Source organism: Abramis brama, assembly GCF_963993115.1.
Source record: "Abramis brama genome assembly, chromosome: 6".
NCBI lineage: Eukaryota > Metazoa > Chordata > Actinopteri > Cypriniformes > Leuciscidae > Abramis > Abramis brama.
In genome coordinates, this window is record NC_139968.1 from 24,937,245 (window position 1) to 24,959,287 (window position 22,043).

At 37.9% G+C, this 22,043-nt stretch overlaps 1 protein-coding gene across 1 annotated transcript in view; it reads left to right on the top strand.

The window, feature by feature from the left end:
* Positions 1-8,677: 8,677 nt before the first annotated feature.
* The window catches only part of LOC311085064 (uncharacterized protein), a 40,084-nt gene continuing 26,718 nt past the window's right edge, over positions 8,678-22,043 (top strand). The window contains exons 1-2 of the mRNA XM_084117469.1: positions 8,678-8,971; positions 11,992-12,153. Of these exons, the coding sequence (XP_083973595.1) occupies positions 12,003-12,153 (151 nt within the window). The 5' untranslated portion in view covers positions 8,678-8,971; positions 11,992-12,002. The remainder of the gene's footprint in view (positions 8,972-11,991; positions 12,154-22,043) is intronic.

Consider the following 22,043-nt stretch of genomic DNA (forward strand, 5'->3'; position numbering starts at 1 on the left):
GGGTAGATGACACAAGAACAACCATGAGGTTCTCCTTTTGTTGAAGAGAGAAAAAGACTAAACCCATTTTATTATCCTTTCTTATTAGCAGAGAGATGAGTCGAGATGAGAATAATTGAGGTTACTTGTTGCTTTCAGCACAGGGGTGAAAAGATGTTAATTGTGAGGTTAACTTTTTTCCCCAATTAGCACAGGGATGAAGATAAGTAAATCATTCTGAGGCTAACCTTTCCTAATAGTAGAGGCATGAAGAGAAGCAAACAGAAAGAGATGAGAAGAGAACAACAGAGAGATCAGGTGATATGAGTTGAGAATAACTGATGTTTCAGAAGAAAATGGAAATTAACTGTACATTTGAGAAGAGACAAGATGAGGTGAGAATAACTGAGAAGTTTTCTATTAGCAGAGAACTTTGCAGAGAAGAGATTAGACAAGGTGAGATAAAAATAACTGAGGTGTCAGCTTTGTCTATAAGAAGAGGGATGAAGAAAAGCCAAGAGACAAGACGAGAAAAGAAAAGAAAAACTGAAGAACTGAACTTTTCATTTAACAGAGACTAAATGAGACCAGGTGAGATGAGAATAACTGAGGTTTACCCTTCCTTTAAGAAGAAAGCAGAAGAGATGAGACAACTTGAGAAGGGAGGCAAGAAGAGAACTGAACAACTGCGAGTTTTCCTATTAAAAGAGATGAGATGAGACAAGCCGAGACGGGATCAACCGTGAGGTTTTACTCTCCCATTACAGCAGGGAGCTGAATAGAGAGAAATAGACAGCAGGACCTAGTAACCAAGATTTATTACTGTAGAAGAGCTTTGATGGACAGAACAAAAGGAAACACAGAGGAATGCGTCTCCAAATTCAGGTCTTTCTCTCCCAAAACTGTTGTATTCTAGCCACTCCTGTCTGTCCTCATAATTCTCCTCTCTGCATCCTCCCTAAACGCATCGTCCATCATAAGGGGAGCCCCTGTGGTTAGAAAAAGGGACTGTAAATTCGAGGAGAGAGTGAATGAGAGGAAAGGGTGTGGTGATACGTGTCTGTTTTAACCTGGAGACTTCATCTGTCTGGTGAGATATCAACAGCACCACCTACTGGAGGCTTTGGTCGTTTTGTTTTGACATACTTTGTACTTTTTCCTTCCTTTACATGCAATCCGAGCCTTTCCTTTTAAAACCCGACTTACGCAATCCCCTTTTATCTCGAGAAGAAAAATATTTATCCAGCGTGCAACAACAACTGTTTAAAAACAACGATTGGTTTAAATTTCACACTTCAGAGGCGAACTCAAGCTTCCGTTTAATTAAACCCGCGCCACAGTCCTCATCGGAGTGATCAAAGAAGGGAAAAACTCTGCATGTTTGGATCTGTAAAAATCCTCTGGGTTGACCCCGCAGCCGTTGAGTTTTGGCCCACTGTGTGGGAGATAGATAATTGGCTCACTGTTCGTTAGCTAATTGCGGTTTCCTCATAATTGTCCTTTTTCATCATTAATTTGGGCCATTCGGGATGCGGTAACGAGCAGTCAGAAGTCACATGAAGAGGCAGTGGGTGGTGGAAGACACAGCAAATGAATTATATCACAAATAAAAGGATTTTCACAAGCGAGGTGTGTGTGGTTTGGCGTGAACTGGAATGGCTCTCTGATGATTTTCAGTTGCATTTATGATGTGGGTCAGATGTGGATACGGACTCGTTCTGCTCATAAACACACACACAGATAGAGAAATATGAGCTGTGGCGATGCAGCATGTGTGTCCAACCCAGAGGAAACTCTCTGGTCTCAGGAGAATTGCATTCCTGGTTCTATTTCAACTAACTTCTCCTAAAATTCCTTGTGAAGAGAAAATTTTTAGGCAAGTGATACAATTGTTGACATAGATAAGAGTTTTAATTTAAGTGTTGATGGCATAGATCTGATCACTTGTTTTTTTTTATTTGAGAAATATTTGAGTTTATATTGAGATCTCTGACATCTCAGGTTTAAGATCATAGAACAGTTTGAGACTTCTTTGGTGACTTTTCATTATGATATTATTTAAGAGGAAACTTACTATTTTATGTTTTACTAAACCTAAGTATTATCTTTGTCTCAGATGTTTCTCCAAGTATTGTCACTAGCAGAGCTCAAATCATTTGGTCTCTAAATTCCATCAACAGTAGTTGAGCTCATATTGAGATCTCGTGGCTTTTTATTCACCAATCTGAGCATAATTAGAGACTCTTTTGAAATATCTTCTAAACTTTTATATCAGACACCTGTGAGATCACCAGATTCTTTTTATCAGTAAAAAAAAAAAAATTCTCATTTTTCTCTCAATTTAATCTCATTGCTGTCTGCGAGAAACAATTGAGATGTAGGCCTACGAGATTTTGTTGGTGTTTTTCAGATATTGCTCCTGAAATTCCTTGTGAAGAGAAACAAATAAGGCTACGTCTACATTAATCCGGATACATTTGAAAACGTCGTTTTTGTTTATAAACGCTCTCCGTCCACACTAGCGTTTTCAAGCGTTTTCGGACGTTTCAGTGTGGATGAGAAACTTTTGAAAAACGCCTGAAAACGCTAAATTCACCTTTACTGCGCATGTGTAAAACCCCACAAAAGCTCACTGATATGATTCAGATGGAAAAATAAATAATGAAGTTATCGCGCAATTCTTCTGACAGGATAATTTTATTTAGTAAAATATCTCACCATTCACTGATGCGTCCAGGTCGCACGCAGACACCATATGTTTGGTCTAAAACGCGACTGCTCTCATGTATTACCGTAGGACAGCAAATGTGAGTAAATTCTGTCATCTTTGCAGGACTGTGATATGAAGAGTGTGCAATGTAGAATATTTTTAGCAACAGTGTGAAAGTGAATAGCACATAACAGGCACAATACTGGTATAAACATGAATATCTATTGGTAGCTACAATATGCGTCACATGACTAAATTTACGTCATCGTTTTTAAATCCCTCTGGTTTCACAGTCCACACTACAACGCAAAAACGGCGTTTTCAAATGTATCCACTTTGGAGTGCGTTTTCAAAAAGCTTCGTTTTCATTCATAAAAACGCCGTCTCAGTGTGGACGAAAACGGAGAGAAAAAGATGCGTTTTCAAACGAAAACGTATTAGTGTGGACATGGCCTAAATGTGAATGGCATAGATAAGATCATGTGTTATTTGAATTTGAGAAATGTTTGAGCTCATATTGAGATCTCTGACTTCCGATTACAGACTTTGGATTCAGAATGGAGCACAGTTTAATACTTTGTTGAGATCTTTTCTGAAACTCTAAATGAGGTGAGTTTGAGATTACTGGGGTCATTTCTTCAGGAGAAACATCTGAGCAACATGAGACTAAAGCAAAGGTCTCCATTTAATCTTATTGCAGACAATGAGAAACAAGTGAGACATAAAAAAAGATCTTGTGAATTTTCATGTAAATGTGGGCTGCTAAAGTATCATCCCTAAGGTTTACTTAGGCTTATTTGGGTTATGTTTCCTTTTTATCACAAAAAAAAGTCTCAATTTCCTCTCAATTCTGGGAGAAACAATTGAGAAATGAAAGAGATTTTGTTTGTGTTTTTCACTTTCCTTCAGGAGCTGTTTCAAGTCACCGTAGTTTATATTAATGGTTACTTTTTACTTTCTTTTGTTCTACTACTGTTTCTCTTGGCCTTTATCTGTCTTTCTTTCTTTTCCTTCTGCCGCATTTCAGTACGTAGGGCTCACAAATTCGGAACGAGCATCTGCCTCGTTAAATGTCGTCACATGTCTCCTCCATCTTCCCTTCCCTCCCTTCTTCGTTCCCTCGGCATACTCGGAAGGCTTCGGACAGTCACGTCAGACACACACACACACACACGCTGAATATCAGTGTAAATTATGGCAAAAAATGTGTCGAGTATAGATGACAGAGTGTGTGAGACAGAGAGAGGTTATCATCAGAGGCTTTCCCAGTTCTTTCTCTGACTGAGTAAAGCAGGATTCATTTTCCAAAGCCAATTTTTGTCACTATTTTGACATTTAAGGCAATTTTTGGGGATCAAAAAAGATTTTTATCTTTGATCGGCCAAATACAGAGCCCCTAAAGGGACATGGTGATGAGGAATAAATATATTTCAATGCTTTTGCATTCGGTCGTAGACGTTTTGCGTTCCACCGAGAAACTTTGCGTCCGCTTACAAAACCTTTGCGTTCCCTCGCAAAACTTTTGTGTTTGCTCTTTTGAGATCACTGGGGTCTTTTCTTCAGGAGAAACATCTGAGCAACATGAGACTAAAGCAAGGGTCTCCATTTAATCTTATTGCAGACAATGAGAAACAAGTGAGATCATGTGAATTTTCATATAGATGTGGGCTACTAAAGTATCATTACTTATTATCATTCGAAATTTTGTCTATGATATTTCTCCTCAAAACTCTTTAGTAAAGATCCCATTTGAGAGCATGAGAGCAAAAAAATATATTTCAATGCTTTTGCATGTTTCGCTGAGAAACTTTGCGTTCGCTTACAAAACCTTTGCATTCATTCGCCAAACTTTTGCATTCTTTGCGTGGGAACTCAAAGGTTTTGCGAGCCGAAGCTAAAATTTTTAGGGGAACGCAAACATTTTGCAAGTGAACCCATCCATCCATCTTCTTCCGCTTATCCTATGCCCAGACTTCCCTCTCCCTAGACACTTCCTCCAGCTCTTCCGGGGGGACACCGAGGCGTTCCCAGGCCAGCCGGGAGACGTAGTCCCTCCAGCGTGTCCTAGGTCTTCCCCAGGGTCTCCTCCCGGTGGGACATGCCCGGAACACCTTCCCGGGAAGGCGTCCAGGAGGCATCTGGAAAAGATGCCCGAGCCACCTCAGCTGACCCCTCTCGATGTGGAGGAGCAGCGGCTCTACTCTGAGCTCCTCCCGAGTTACCAAGCTTCTCACCCTAAATCTAAGGGATCGCCCAGCCACCCTGCGGAGAAAGCTCATTTCGGCCGCCTGTATCCGGGATCTTGTCCTTTCGGGCATGACCCACAGCTCATGACCATAGGTGAGAGTAGGAACCCAAAAGCACTGATATAATTTTTCCTCCCATCTCATATTTTTCTCCTTTACCATGTCCCTTTATAGGGGCTCTGTAGCCAAATGATTACTTCCGCGATGAATCTTAGCCTATGGCGGCTAGTTCTGACTCGACTTTCATTTATTGTATCGGCCGATATTGGATGTTTATTTGTGCATGCTTATTTTCCCTAATTTACATTTAGATTGCATTTACAGTCATCTGATGCTCACATTTATTTAGACAAAATAGTCTACAATTATAAAATTGTCCAGTATCAGTAATCCGCCATAATATAAAAATAATTTTCTGCTTATCGTTATCGACCAGAATTTCAACTCTGTCAGGGGTGACCATAATCTTAGCTAATGCACGTCATACATTCTGACATATTGTTGATGTCGCACAATCCATGGATTTTACCCTGGATCACATTGTACAATCCTAAACAACAATCGTAAAGGACATCAAAAATTGCACTGTGCACCAGAGTTAAACGACTGACGTTGCTACTAGAGTATCTGCACATTTTGAGAAGATCTGATTCTCCTTATTGATTTAGCTCTCTTTTAACGCTAAGTGAGATGCCAGCAGTACTTGAACCAACTGTTATTTTAGTCGGAAAGTTGGCAAAATGGTCCAAATCCATAATGAAGGCCTAATGACAAATTTAGCTGTAGTTACGGTATTCGAAGGAAGGTCAGAATAAATTAGGAGAAGCATTGTGAAAAAGATAACATACTGGAGACATTTCTATCCGGACTGTGCTGGATTTCTCAGAGGATGCCTGAGTTAGCCAAAAAACCCCACATTTTGCTAAATTATTCTTTTACAGACATTGTATGAGAAAAACATGATTAAAAATCTCTAAATATGTCAGTGAAACATGAATTTACCTGTCAATATAATCTTCTTCTGAGCCGTGCAAAATCTATATTGTATTCAGACTAAGCACATTTTCCCTCCTTGATATTTCACTGAACATCATATACAAATTGATGAGGCTTGTCCGCAACATTTAAATACCAAGTACTTTATGGGTCATATTATATATATATATATTTAGTCATTTTTAATGTTTTGTAATGTAGTTTTTCATATTTTCAGAACTTTTCCTTTTGTGTCCCAGAGAAGACAGAACATCATACCGGTTTGGAATGACATGAAGGTGAGTAAATAACAACAGGAATTCCACTTTCGGCTGAAGTGTTCGTTAACATTATCAGTGTAGAGTCACCCATCTTAACATTGATTAACTGCCGCACTAAGAAACGCACACACATGCTAATTAATTTCCTTGCTAATACGTTTGTTTGAAAACGCAATTAGCGAAGTCTGCACTAAACATTAGGCAGTCATAAATAATGTAAAGAGTCACTACTATCATTGTTTTTCTTTCCGTTAGTCACACAGAATACAGCAGGTCAGTGCATGTGTTTTCTCAGTAATTAATATCCTCGCCCATATGATCCAGCTGTAGCTGGGGGGGGGGGGGGGGGGGTCTCGGTGACAGCCTGCATCAGTTCATTTCTGAGCAGAAAATGGCTGTAATTAAAAAGCCATTCCGGATCCCTTAACGCCTTCCGCCTCTCGCCCCAAGAGCTTCCCCCCTGGATGAATGCCGTGAACAGAAAGTTGATGTCTCCTTTCTGTCATTTGTACTATATATCATTAGAATACAACTTTATTATACTTAAAGTTAGTGTTGGACTAGTCTCAGCCTCAGACGAACCACTGGCTAAACGTCTGATGCATATAGCACACTTAACTATAAACACTTCAGGATTTTCTAAGTCGTCATGTGATTGGTTGAATTCTACAGGATGTCCAGGAGACGTGTGTGTCGCATTCTTTAACGGTCCGACTGGAAACAAAGATGCCGTGACGCCAAACCCCCTCATGGAAGAAGAAGGGCGTCATGTTTACAACTGTGACAATGACGTGCTTATCTGGATCAACTAAACGCTGGATTTTCAGAAGTATAAGAAATCTGTAAAGTCAGCGGCATAGTTTTTAAAATAAGTCCAAGAGTTTTACACACCGCGGAACAAAACAAACTGTGATTGGTTGCTTTACATGTCAGTCAGAAGGCCTCATGGCGGTCATTGGCCAATGAAAGCTGCTATGGAGTCCAGACCTTCTGCTGTCATTCTCAAGGTCTGACTACGTGAGACTAGGGTTGGCCAATTTAACAAACATCCACAACACCTTGCGTCATAGCCAGAGCTCACCAATGACGCATCACTGATTACGCCCCACTGACAGTTAGGTTTAGGGGCGGACTTTCATGTATATATTTTTTCTTCCTTAAAATATGTTTCCGCATGAATCATATCGTAGGAATTCCTACACCTCGTAAAATAGTTATGTTTTCTCATGAGATCAGTTTGCTTGTAGTATTATACAATGTTTTTTGTCATACTACACTGATGGATGTTTTATGAAAAAAATTAAAGTGCAATAAGACAAAACACATTAATATTTAAAATACAATAAATTAAATCATGCCTTAATATCTTATACAGTGTTGTCAAGTCAATTTATCTCATTTTGAGGATTATTAGATATTTTTACTTGGAAACAAGTCACAAAAACACTAACAAAGAACTTGAGAAGTCTTTTTTTTTTGCTGTGAACTATGTGTAAACGTTAGAATACTCTGATTAGGAGTCGTTTGTTTTAACTTTAGGGGTGTTTTGGGAATGATCAGTGAATAAATACTGAGAAGATTATGTAACTGTACATTGAGGTCTTATTTTAACTCCAGAGATTATTGAGGTCTCACACTTTCTGTTTTATGTAGTAATATATTCTGTTCCTCGCCATTTTTGGAGCAATTTCACTACACATCAACCCATTTATATCAAGCGTGTTACTTCGTAGGCGAGTAGGTGCTGAATTTCTCTTCCACCGCAGTGCAGATAGAACTGGATAAGATTTGTATTACTTTTGTGTGAAATGACAAATTTAACTTTGTACAGCCAAGTGTTTTGACAGGAACAGAGGGATTGTAAAAGAAGAACACTTGATGAAAACTTGATCCAAAAACTCAGGCCTCGAGAAAGTGTGAATATATGCAGTATGAAGTGCAGGTTTTTGAAGAATATGACCAAATATGATGATTTTGGAGATGGCAATAAAAGCAGATGAGTTTTAAATTACCATTACTTCCATTAAATTGTCAAGCTTAAAAGTTTTATAACCTACAATCCAGTTTAATGCACCAAGACCACCAAGTTATCCAGAGGTTGCAACCCACTTCTGCAATCAAATTTTTTTCTGGGAAGGGAACTGGATATTCAATGAGAACATTTAATTCTGTCCATTGGGAATTGACTGGATAATGAAAAGTGAGTGATACGAAGCAGAATGGAGGCAGATGGTTGAAGGAAAAGGGTTGAAAAGAGTGCATGGTGGTTTCAGCAAAAAAGAAAAGTTGTTCCTTTGGTTTTAAGATTAGGTTAAAGATTTGTTTCATTTTCTTTTGGAATACAATCAGACACAATAAGAGCAGAACCATGTTTTTGAAAAGTATAAATGGGATTTTTTTTTTACTATTTTGATTCACGGCCCTAACATCTGCGTGCTGACTTCACCAGTTTCTCCACAGCCAACTTCCTCCAAACACACGTGTTTATGGGTGTGGGTCTTTCTCTCCAGAGCCCCTCTTCATATCTGGTCCAGGGAGCAACTGCAGCTTGTTTGAATTCAAAGGGTGGGGCTACAAGTTCAGATAGCCAACATGAGAAAATATGAGGTTCATATCTGAAAAACACCAGAGAGAGACATTCCAACAGACAGAAAGATAAAGGGGTGAGACGTTCAGCACATGGCCCTTTAGCTGCATACACTATCAAACTCGAGACTAAGTTCCAGTGAGTGGACGTCAGTTGGTGAAACGAGGCAAGACAACCTGCTGCAGTTGGCCTGGTAAGTTTCAGCTCTGTCATTCACTCCACTTTGTTGGTTTTTTTTGCTGTCATGAGACCCTTGTGTAGCTTCGTAAGGACACGCTGCCCTTTCGCTGTGACAGAAGGTGGGGACATTAGATCCATGCTGCAAGGCAACACCTGCAATGTAACTAATTGTCGGTCTCATTCTGTCAGCGGCGACGCTTTCAAATTTGACAAATAAGACTCATCACAGGCGCCTGGTCCTTCGTGTCATTTCTGCCTTTTCCTGGGAAAAGTTTGAAATAATCCACAACACCTTAATTAGCTTCCGAACGCACGTATTCCTCCTCAATGTGACTTTATGCTGAATTTAGGACAAAAACTGACTGGCTGTTCGCTGACTGACTTAGAATGTTAAACATAGTTGGCAAACTATTCACTGATTCCAGTTGAATTTAGGATTAGCATGCTGCTAAGCTAACACTGCAAAAATTTAATAAGCGTAAAAAGTAAATAGCACTCTTAAATGTTAGGTAAAATATTTTTTGTTAGACTAGACTTTTTCATTATTGAATAATAAGTGAATATCTAGTCAACTTCAGGATCAAAGTCAGGTGGATTCTGATTGGCTGTCTATGTTTTTATCGTTCATCAGCTGGGGAAAAAAACGTTCTAAAAAGTGATTTCAGCTATATTGTTCCTCTGTGTCATTGTTAGGACTCCGCTATTCTCATAGAACGATTATTAAAACTTTATAATTATTGTTATAGGTATTGTCCTTAGGGGCCTAAAGAGCACAGATTGAGTAAGATTCCAGTAGTTGATGTTAGCATGTTGCTAAGCTAACAACATGATACTCTAATAAAAAGTACATATGACTAAAACTATTGATTAAAATGGTATTTATAGTAGATTAAAATTTTTATTAATGTTTTTCAGTATTGAATTAAAGGACAATTCCAGTGAAAAATGAACCTAGGGGTATTTAACACATGGTTACCGAGTCGATCGTTCCCTGCGATGCGTTTTCATGAAAATCGAATGTATAGAGTTTTATCTTTAAAAACAGATTAGCTCATAGCAGTAGTATATGGGGCATAGAGTAAGTAAAATTAAATCGCTAGTTAATACCACTAACAAGGCTCAAAATAGCCTCACACTAACACGGTAACATAATGAGGGTCCTTACATACAAACATACAAACAAGCATTGAGAACTTTGTAAGTGTACAGACAGTTTAATAAGAAGATACTTTATAAAGACAGTACATTACGCGTTTACATGCAGGATCCATCTTGGAAAACAGTCTCGACTAATCGAGCCACGAACGCCGTCGATAGGATAGCTGGTCGATAGGAGTTACGTTTGTGAAATCTAACGTAGCACGGCGTTCGTGGCTCGATTAGTCGAGACTGTTTTCCAAGATGGATCCTGGATGTAAATGCGTAATGTACTGTCTTTATAAAGTATCTTCTTATTAAACTGTCTGTACACTTACAAAGTTCTCAATGCTTCGGTTTGTATGTAAGGACCCTCATTATGCTACCGTGTTAGTGTGAGGCTATTTTGAGCCTTGTTAGTGGTATTAACTAGCGATTTAATTTTACTTACTCTATGCCCCATATACTACTGCTATGAGCTATACTGTTTTTAAAGATAAAACTCTATACATTCGATTTTCATGAAAACGCATCGCAGGGAACGATCGACTCGGTAACCATGTGTTAAATACCCCTAGGTTCATTTTTCACTGGATTTGTCCTTTAAGTGAATTTCTAGTCGACACATCTGCCATCTTACATTTGTTTACATGTAGGCTAGCTTCTTAAAGAAGCATATATGGTAGGCCTACAGTACACACAAAAATATTTTTTTTAATTCTGCAATACTATGTAAACTATACTTTTCAAGGTTTAACATATTAGAAGTGTAGCATTTCTCTGCACTTATCTGCCATTTTATTACAAAGAATTGTCTCTTATTGATTCCAGTAAAATTTTATGTTAGCTTGTTGCTAAGCTAACAACCTCATATTCTAATACTCATAAAAATTATATAGCACCCATTAAATTGAATAAAATACTTTTTATAAGAATGTTTTTAATTGATATTTTGTCAAGTGAATTTTTAGTCGACTCGTCCACCATTTTGGATACATTGTTCACATAGCTTAATATGCATTGAGAAGTACTTTACATACAAATATTGAGTTAAATAATTGTTGTTTATTATACTACACTTTTTTTATTGCTACTTTTTAAGTATTTATTAAATTATAAGTGTATATAATCATCATTTCTTGAGTCTTCCACCATCTTGGATTTTTTTTCACTGAGCTTGCACTGCATTCTGGGATTTCCTTCTTTGTAAAGGAAACATAAGGTGCTGCCTTAAATTGTGTACCAAAAATGTATTGTAGAAGGAATGGAATTACTTCGAGCATGTTTATATTGCCTTAAAATGCTGTCTAAGTAGATCGAGGTAACACAATTTACCTCAGCATCATTTATCTTTAAACACAGTTGATATGTCTTTAATTAGCTGTAGCCTATATGTGCATCTATTACTGCTAATCTCCTCTTTTGAAGATGACCCTTTTGGTTATCATATCTGAGACTGTGTAAAAATCGTTCTTAAATAGGGGAGGGAAACTCTTTCAAAGCCAAATGAAAATTGCAGCATGTACTACGTGAACTGCCCAAGATCGTCAGTAAACAGTTTCATATGTTCTTGACTGATAACTTTGAACGCTCACCAGTGTTTCATCCAACGATTAATTTTCTAAAAATAAGGGCGTGGGACTGTATGCGTGCAGTGGCAGCCAATCAGAAGCCAGATCACGCTTGGAGATTCTGTGCCGCAGCCAACAGCTTCCAGTCTAATATCGGACAACTGTCGAGTGTCGACACTTTCTGTTCGCAGCTGATGTGTCAGAGCTAACTGAGAGTCTCATGCAAGCCGTTTCTTGGTAGATGCAAAGTATTGAAGCAAAAAAAAACAAAAAAAAACATGATTGTACATACATTTGATTTTGAACATGCATTTGTATTTTAAAGACTGATTTAAAATGACTACTACACCACCACCACCAGTCGATCTTTCCACCATCGTGTTAGAGTCATACGAGGTAGACGAGTTTGTGACTCGCATCCCTTCATCCATAAGCCCAACTCCAGCTCCACAGACCACAACATGGATTTCACACAATGCCACATCATGTAAGTGTGTTTCTCATATTTCAGAACAAATATAGAGCAATTTATTCACTCTTTCACAAACTCTTTAGTGATTGCATAGGCTAATTCTAATTTCCCTTACTTATAATGTATTTAAAGGGATAGTTTACCCAAAAATCTAATTTGTTTATTCACTTTCATTTTTTCATCCCTGTTATTTATTTATATTTATTTATTTTGTTTGTTTTTTGTTTTGTTTTTTGTTATTAATGTATTATAGGCTATGTATTATTGTATATTATAAATACAACATTAGATAATTGTTTATTCACTTTCATTTTGTTTCAGTCATGAAATTATATTTATTTGTTTGTTTATTTTATTTGTTTGTTGTCATTGATATATTACATGCATTATGTATTATATTTGATATAATTATTTATTCATAACATTCTTCAAAAAATCTTAAGATGTTGAGATCTGAAAGGATGGGAAAAGTAGGATGACTGGAAAACCGAGTAAATATAGGGCTTGTGCGTATGGTGTTTAGTGATTCTGGTCTGGTAGTGCTTTATTTAGGTTGGCCTTTGATTTGTGCCTTTGAAAAGTGCACAATTGGTGTATGTACTCAAGGCCTTTTCATGTAATGAATGTAACAAGTCTGGCGAAGTATGTTTTGATTCTTCAGACTCCTTGTGTGTGTGGATTGTGTTTCAGGGTCATGAAACTGGATCTCCTTTTGGATTAACAATAACCTCTTAATATATAAGCAATGTCACACGAGTAGCCATGCGATATGGCTCTATATCTGCACGGCTGTAATTCGGCTGTAGGCCGTAAATTAAAGGGGTGGTATAATGCCCTTTTCACAGATGTAAAGTAAGTCTTTGATGTCCCCAGAATGTGTATGTGAAGTTTTAGCTCAAAATACCCCACAGATAGTTATATAGCATGTTAAAATTGTCACTTTTTGAGGGTGAGCAAAAACACACCGTTTTGTGTCTGTTCCTTTAAATGCAAATGAGCTGCTGCTCGTGGCAGAGGGCGGAGCTTCAAGAGCTCATGTCATTTTACCTCACACACACATACACTGAACATTTTTAGCCTTTTATGTTCAAAATGCATTCAGACAATGATGGAGAGACTCAAGAAGAAGTGACAACATGTAGAATGCAACAGGACATTTCTGAATGGTTAGTTGATGAATTTATGTAGCTGATGTGTAGTTATCTTCTAGTCATTGATTAGCATATTCTGTCTTGATAATCTATAAATCGTGTTCAGGGGGCGGGGTTTATGTAAATTCTAGGGTTGGTGATGTCACTAACCCTGGAGGAATGTCCTTGTTGTAGTCCTTAAAGGTTTCAGCACATTCACTCAGTGTCACACTGAAATATCATGTGACTGTCTACATATGAGGCAACTTTATTGGACAACATTTTTTCCTTGAATTAATTAATAGGCGTCAAAACTAATTTTTATTACGGTTTTATCACAGAAAAAGCCATACAAACATTATTTTACAGACGCTCCCTTGAGAAACAATTACTGGCCAAATGGGGTTTTAGCACATACTGTATTGTTATGGTCCTTTTTGTGAGCGCACAATAACTGTTATACAACGCTCTCCATCTCTCTCTTTAAGTTGCCGCACGTATGGCAGCCCAATAATCTCAAGCTTTCAAAACATTGCTCGCTCTACGTCGGCCCGTGCGCTGGAGTGATGTGCAATTTGTTTAGCGAGAGGCACTCTTTAATGGCTAAAGGGAGGAACGCAACTGGAAGAAATGCCTTTTATTGCTCCAACCTGGAGATCTTTCAGACAACAGCAAAATATACAGGCACTCCACTTTCCTGCCAGTCAAAGCACAGTCCATCTAAAGAGATGGCCGAATATGTGTGGACAGGTTGGCCTATTGAATCAGTATCTTTGCCTTTCACTTTGACTCTAAGATATGACACAAAAGTACTGAGGAGAGATGCAATATTTTCATTGACCAACAAAGAAAAAAGGTTTACAGTTATAATTTAAATATCTATATATTTATTAAAGGGGTGGTTGATTATGATATCACTTTTTTAACTTTAGTTATTGTGTAATGTTGCTGTTTGAGCATAAACAACATCTGCAAAGTTGCAATGCTCAAAGTTCAGAGCAAAGGGAGATATTTGCTTTTAAAGAAATTGCTTTTTAAGCCCTATTCAGGCGGTAATTGCTTTGTCATTTACAGGTGAAAAAACTTGTTTAAAAAATTGCTGTTTGAGTTGAAAATGTCTTTTCTCCCATCGTCCAGGCAAAAATTCCTGCTGATTATAATTTTTGCCAGATATTTTATTTTTATTTTTGATAAGTCAACATTTTTGGATTGAGTTTTGATGTACTCAATGTACTGATGTACTATGGTGTATTGATGTTTCTATATTTGGTTGCATTGTGAGTATTTACAATGTGTTTCTGAATTTGGTTGCTTTTTGAGTATTTGCTGCTTGTTTCTGTATTTGGTTTGCGTTGTGAGTATTTGTACAGTAGCTTGTTTCTGTATTTGGTAGCGTTGTGAGTATTTGCAGCACGTTTTTGGTTGCGATGTGAGTATTTGTAGCTTGTTTCTGTATTTGGTTGCGTTGTGAGTATTTGCAGCATGTTTTTGGTTGTGATGTGAGTATTTGCAGCATGTTTTTGGTTGTGATGTGAGTATTTGTAGCTTGTTTCTGTATTTGGTTTGCGTTGTGAGTATTTGTAGCTTGTTTCTGTATTTGGTTGCGTTGTGAGTATTTGCAGCACGTTTTTGGTTGCGATGTGAGTATTTGCAGAACGTTTTTGGTTGTGAAGTGAGTATTTGTAGCTTGTTTCTGTATTTGGTTTGTGTTGTGAGTATTTGTAGCTTGTTTCTGTATTTGGTTTGCGTTGTGAGTATTTGTAGCTTGTTTCTGTATTTGGTTGCGTTGTGAGTATTTGCAGTGCATTTCTGAATTTGGTTGCGTTGTGAGTATTTGCAGTGTGTTTCCGAATATGGTTTGTGTTGTGAGTATTTGCAGCTCTTTTCTGTATTTGGTTGCATTGTGAGTATTTGTAGTGCATTTCTGAATTTGGTTGCACTGTGAGTATTGCAGCTCGCTTCTGTATCTGGTTGTGAGTATTTGCAGCAAGTTTCTGTATTTGCTTGCATTGTGAGTATTTGCAGCTCATTTCTATATTTGGTTGCTTTGTATTTGCAGTAAATGTGTTGACAAACTGATGAAGATGTGTTTTCTTTAGTTGCACGTTAAGCTTTCTCAGCCACCGTACATTTAGGCTGTTTCTGTGAATTGTTCTATAGCTTTTTTGTGAAGTCATTCAGTCCAATCTGAGAGTGAATCAGCCAGTGAGTTTGTTGAAATAAATCATTCAGATTGGTTCTTCGAACCTGTTCACATTGTTTACATAAATTATTTGACCTTAAAATAGGGAGTTTTAGCATTTAGAAGATTTAGTTGCATTGCCTATATGAATACATTTTTTACTCGTAAAATTAAACATAAATCTTGCAAAATAAAAAAGCAAAGTTTGAAAAGTGGTGATGACAACTATTCATTTTCAAATGTTTTTATTAATGTTTTTCAAAACATTTCGCTGACACAAGCCTCAATTGTGCCATATACCCAAATTCTAATGATAAAAGTGTCAAAAAGTATCTCATCCGTAATTTACTTCTGGAAAAATTACTGATCAATGTCTGATTGTTAAATCAAATCTTGTCAGAGAATCATTTGAAATGGTTCGCAAAACCGGTCTGAATGATTCATTCAGGAATTCAACTGATCAGTTTGTTCACATTTGGACTATTCGGTCATGAAATGGATTGATAGAAATGTTCACAAATGTTGAGTCGAATCTTTTGTAGTGGTAGAAAAACACTGACATTTCCTATTCCATCTAGTGCCTGATAATGCTGATATTACCTTACATCCATGTTAAACAATTACCGTCTGAATAGCACTTAAGATCTTCCTCTTGTCAGTCCTACCTTGATATGTCATGTAACGAAACTTCTCATTTTTCGGAATTCATAATGAAACTGTGTTTCATCTCCAGGCTGTGGTTAAAATGTATTTTGAGATTTATTGTTATTGTGCTTCTTTAGATCTGGAGGGCGTCCTTGTCTTTTTCTCGTGTGCCAAATCGATTGCAGGTAAACTAATTTACCTTTGAAGTCACCTGAATAAAGAAGCCCTCCAGACGAAAGCTTTTACCATACATGCCGAATGGACAGGGAATTGTGGGATTGCAGTCAATGGGGCCTGTCATGGTTTCCATGGTTGCTGTCTCCAGGGAGACGGCAGATGAGAGAAGCATCCTTGCTGATATGGGCTCAGATTACATGTGAGTGGATGTTGACTTCATGAAGACTCATTTATGTAATGTGAATGTGGTATTTTTATGTTTTTTTAAACAAATTGCCGTACTACCCATCCCTTCAAGAGTTCAAGAGTTTCACATGAATATTGTTTCAAAGATTTCATTATGGTTCAGTGATTCAGTGAGTTGTCGACTCAAGAACCAATCGGACCAAATCAGTCAAATTCGTGATTCGTGAGTTAATTGTTCAATCCGGTTTGTGAATGTATCAGTCAGTCCATTTCACAAGCAAATCAGTTTTCAGAAACAAGTTATTTTGTGTAGTGAATCTATCATTTAATTTGGTGAGACTGGTTGTGTGTCAATCATTCTTTCATTTATTCAGTAATTCAGTCCAATTTGTGAGTGAATCAATCATTTAGATGGGTGAATGAATCATTAAGACCAGTTCTGTCAATCATTCAGACTGATTGTGTGAATCATTATTTCTTTTTCATGATCACGTCATTCAGTCCAATTTAAAAGTTAATCAATCATTTTGTTGGATGAATTAACTATTCAGACCAGTTCTGTGAATTGTTTTATCTTTCTGGCCAACAAGTCTTTCAGTCCGACTTGAGAGTAAATCAATTAATTTGTTTAGCCAATGAATTATTCAGACCAGTTCTGTGAACCATTGAAAAAAATTGACTCAAATGAACGATTCTTTAACAGATTAGACACTAATACCAACAACGTATCATATTCAAGGCCCTGGTATTCTTTATTTACTGCGTTCTGCTCCATCTTTTAAAGTATTCTCCTTTAGCCGTGAGTGTGGAAAGACGCATTCGCACCATGCGCACTATCTAGTGGACTTTGTTTTCAAGTGCTTAAGTCAAGTCAAGAAACAAAGTATACTTTGGCCTTAAGGCTGTTATGATCCAACCAATTCCCAAGGGATAATATTAAATCCTGCTCTATTTTTTATTTTATTTTTCTCATTGAAAATCCTGTTTTAGATCACATTGCATTGATTTTAATAATGTCATTCATGGTTATTAACAGGTCTAAGGTGATCTAACATTGATCAAGTGGACTACAAGCGGCTGGACCTCAATGGGGTCAACATTTAACTGATTAGCATTCTGCTACCAAAAAAAACAACATTCTGCTTTCTCCATTGACTTCCATTCAAAATGTAGCCGCATTTCGTCAACACAGTAGATGTATACCAATGACATCTTCTGTTTTGGTATACAACTGTTTTGTCTGGAACTTTAGTTGGCTTTTAACTTCTCAGGACAGTTGTTAACAAAGGAATTGGAAGACGTTAGACCTCCTTGGTTGACCTGCTAGGCCATGTTTGGTGAACTTGGTTAGGGCCAATAAGGGCTGTCATGTAAAACCATGAGCTAGTCTGACTTCAAGGCATGAGGTTGAGAAGCGTCTTTGACATTGGACCAATGTCCATAAATTCGCCAATTTTCCACTGAGAAGGACAAGATTAGAAGAAAACCCCAGAGACTTTAACAATTCCACCGCTGACATGAACTTGGAAAGACACAGGGTTAAGGGTTAAGAACACAGCAAAGCGGTTCACACGTCTGCTGGAAGAAGACCCGAGGCATTAGATGACATGAACATTCACTTTAGCACGATCCTAGCAAAAAACAAAAAAGGAGTGAAAAACTGAGGTGTGGGTTGTGATTTCCTGTACTGTCGCCACATTCTTCTCACTTAAAGGGGTCATATAATGGTACATGCACTTTTACAAGTTGATTGTACTGAAATGTGTGTTGGCAGTGCCTGTACACAACCATCATAAAATGATAAAAATCCATCCAGTGTTTTTTTTTAAATCTTCTTATATGTTTCCTCCTGTCTCAAATCAAGCTGTTCGATATTGTGACGTCACAATATCGACGCCCCTCCCACGATGGCTGATTGACAGCAGCGTTTCAAACACAGACCCGCCCTCGTGAGCGAGCTGTCAATCATATCATTGTTGATAGCTGGAGTGCTGAGCAGAATGGCGTCTAACGATTGTGGTGTTCTGTTCTTGGGTGTAATAACGAACACAGCAGTCATATTGATGATGTTTCTAAATCCGTACAGCTGAAGACGCAGTGGCTGAGTTTGTTTTCGAAGGGAATATTCCCCACGATCAACGTCAATGCTGTCATGTTTGCGCGAATCATTTCACCAGACTCGAGACTGCTTTACAAACGAGGGACAGTATAAAGCTGTTTTTGCTAAGAAGCTGCTCCAGAAAAAAGGATCAGTACCAACTATTCGTGTTCCTGCTGAACCTCCAGAAGAACAAGTGAGTGTAACGTTTTATTGACCTTTATATTAATCTTTGCAAATAGCTTGCACGCTTCATGATGAATGTGGCTATTTTTACACTCAGGGTACATTATGGCATGTTTTCTATGTACGACGTTCTCAATATAATTCATAATCCCACGTTTATAATGAACAACGCGTTATGGTTTTTGTATTATTATTTTAAATGGTGTACGCACAGAACAGAGGGGCGGGGTGAGCAAAGCTCATTATCATTTAAAGACACATGCACTGAAACGGCGTGCTGAAAACAGAGCTGTTTTTGACCAGGTAAAATGTGTGTTTTCTTACAATACTAATGAGAATTTTTTATTAAAGTATATTACAAACTTTTAATTTAGACCCTAAAGAATCATATTAGCTTGTACAAAAATGACATTATATGACCCCTTTAAAGCGAGAGCAGCACACACACATTTTATTCTGAGTGAAAGAGAGATGGGATGCAGACAGGAAGTACTGTAGATATCTAGTCACAATTTTTCTGTTGCCGTACAGGCAGACAATAATTGGCATTGAGCGATCCGGACAACATGAGTGCACTGGTAGTGTGTGTTCACACTCCCTCAGGAACAATAATAGCCTCAGAAATAACCTAAAGCTTTAAAGTGGAAACTCAAACATGCTACAGGAGAAAATGGACATAACTGTAAGTGTGTGTGCTGCAGACTCTCTCTCTGATACATACACACACACTGGGTCAGATTAAGTGGGAGTGTCGGTTTATCGTAGGCTCTCAGGGAGTCACGGACGCTGAGCTACAGGACTCACACAATGTGTCTTGCAGGCCTGATAGCAGCGTTCTCAACTCTGCATGCTCTGTTTGTCCAAAAGTCCCAACACCACCAGCCAAAATTTTTCTGTTTGCATTTGTCTAATTTAATACTTTTTTTTATTTAAAAATAAAAGTATTTTTTTGACATCATGTGAGTGAAAGGGTGAATAGAAATATGTATTAGTATTTACTATATCCCCCTCTGTGTACTAAGTAGTCAGGGTGTGATGTCATCAAAACCACCATGTACCTTTAACCGTTCTCATTTTTAAATGTCTTTTTTTCTGTTATTTAGGTCAACAAATTCAACAGTGAACAGATCTTTTAAGTGAACACTTTTTTTTAGTGAATGGATCATTTAAGTGAGCAGATCTTTTAAAGGAACATATCTTTTTTTTTTTTATTAATGGATATTTTAAGTCAGTGGATCTTTTAAAGGAGTCATAACCTAGTATTACCTTGGATACCCATGCTCTATTATAGTCTTTCAGGCCCTTCTAAAAAAGAAAAGTGGAAAAAAAGTGGAAAAAAAATAAACACCGAGCTCCTCTGACCCTTATTTCTAAAGGCATTATTGTCTCGCGAGATCTGATGCGATATTTTGGCTGTCGTGGACGGTCATTGTAATAATGCAAATGAGGGGCGCGTTGATTGGTGGCAGGAAGGAGGGGGGTTGACACCGCAGGTAACGCTTCAGCATATCATTCCAAAATGACATCATGGCGCAAGTTGTGAACGTTTCTGCATCTTTCACGGTCGAGTACGTACTTCGAATCGGAATTCAGTAATGGCGGCGCTCGACTGAATATGAGGGGGAGAGGGGCAGGGCGGGCTTCCTGCAGCATAGGTCTGCGGTGTCTATATATGGTATATACGAAATTAACATCACGTATTTGAGTGCACGTGCACTTGGGCTGGTTGACGAACCCAGGGGGAAACAAACGCTTCACTTTTAAATATCGGCTTCCCGGCCAGTGTATAATCGTTAGGCAATCATAACATACATTTTTTCTCGTAGAAAAGTGAAAATTACAGGTCATGACTCCTTTAAATGAATGAATCATTGACTGGCCGAGTCACTGATGGATTCAATGACTTAAAAAGTTACTTAAAGGAGACATATCATGCTTTTAAATTGTTCCTTTTTACATATAAATCATACATTTGTAGTCTATATAAAGCGGAACTGCAATGCTTGGGTCTGAATTCCTCATTATTATAGCTCCACAGGCCCCTTTTCAACCCCTTTTCTGATGTGCGTCTGAGAGCAACTCGTTTTGGTGCGGTCTCTTTAAATACAATTGAGACACTTCATACCCCGCCCACACTCGGTTCAACTCCACCCCGTTCGGCCATTTTTGTAGTTTGATAGCAGAGATACGATTATCTAGCGGCACAGAAACTTTTTATTCACACGTTATTAACAAAATGTCAACAACAGAAGACTTGTCCAGCCAGCCTTACATGTTCGAGCCAGAGTCAGAGTCGGAGCCGGAGCGAGATGAAAATGAAGACGACGAACCTGTAGAACAACGTCTTCATATGGATGTATCGCAATGGTGTGTACTGTACACATGAAACTTTGGTCTTCCGACCTTTTACCACCGTGTCGATTTATTTTGATTAATATGTGCGAGGGAGAGAGAGCAAGACAGCGTCTAGTTTGGAGACGGTGAAGTCTTGTTTACACTTTCGCCTGGCTCTGAAGAGAGAGAGTGAGCGCGCGCGCGACCGGGTCTCTCTCTCTGCTCGTTCTTTCAGTTAAACATGCGCCCTGTAAACGGTGTAATGAAGCGTGTGGGTTACTACATCCAACAACCGAACATTTTAACTTACCCTCTCGTAACTTCTGCGTCCTTTAGCTTGGACTACAAAATTGCAGCGAGAAATAAAAATGGCGTATTGCTCGAAGTGTTGGGCCGGAAGTCAATGTCCTTATTTGGCAGTTCCGCTGCAAATACTGTGACATAATAGTTCAAAAAACGTCATAAATAACAGAAAAATCGGAACAGGTTGAAAAATATGACCAAAACAGAATATAAAGATATCAACGAAGCACCTGAAGAGAATAATTTCATATTTTCTGTACTTCTAAACACTCCAAATATACAACAAAATGCATTTAAGGGCTAAAAAAGTGCATTTGGCATGATATGTCCCCTTTAATGAATAAGTAAACAAATATGAATGTTAGTTTTAGTTGGTTCAAAAGATTCTACTGAGATGAATCAAAATATTATATATAAATTGCATTTTGTCAACATTCATTATGGTGAATAGCTAGTTTGTACATGTTTGAACAAATCTTTTAGGTGAACACATTTTTTTTTAGGTGAACAAATCTTAAGTCAACAGATATTTTAAGAGAACAGATCTTTTAATTAAATTGAGTCATTGACTGAATGAGTGATTCAGTGACTCAAAAAGACACAAAAGTAATGAATAAGTAAACAACGGTCATTCTAGTGAATGCATTAAAAAGATTCACTAGGA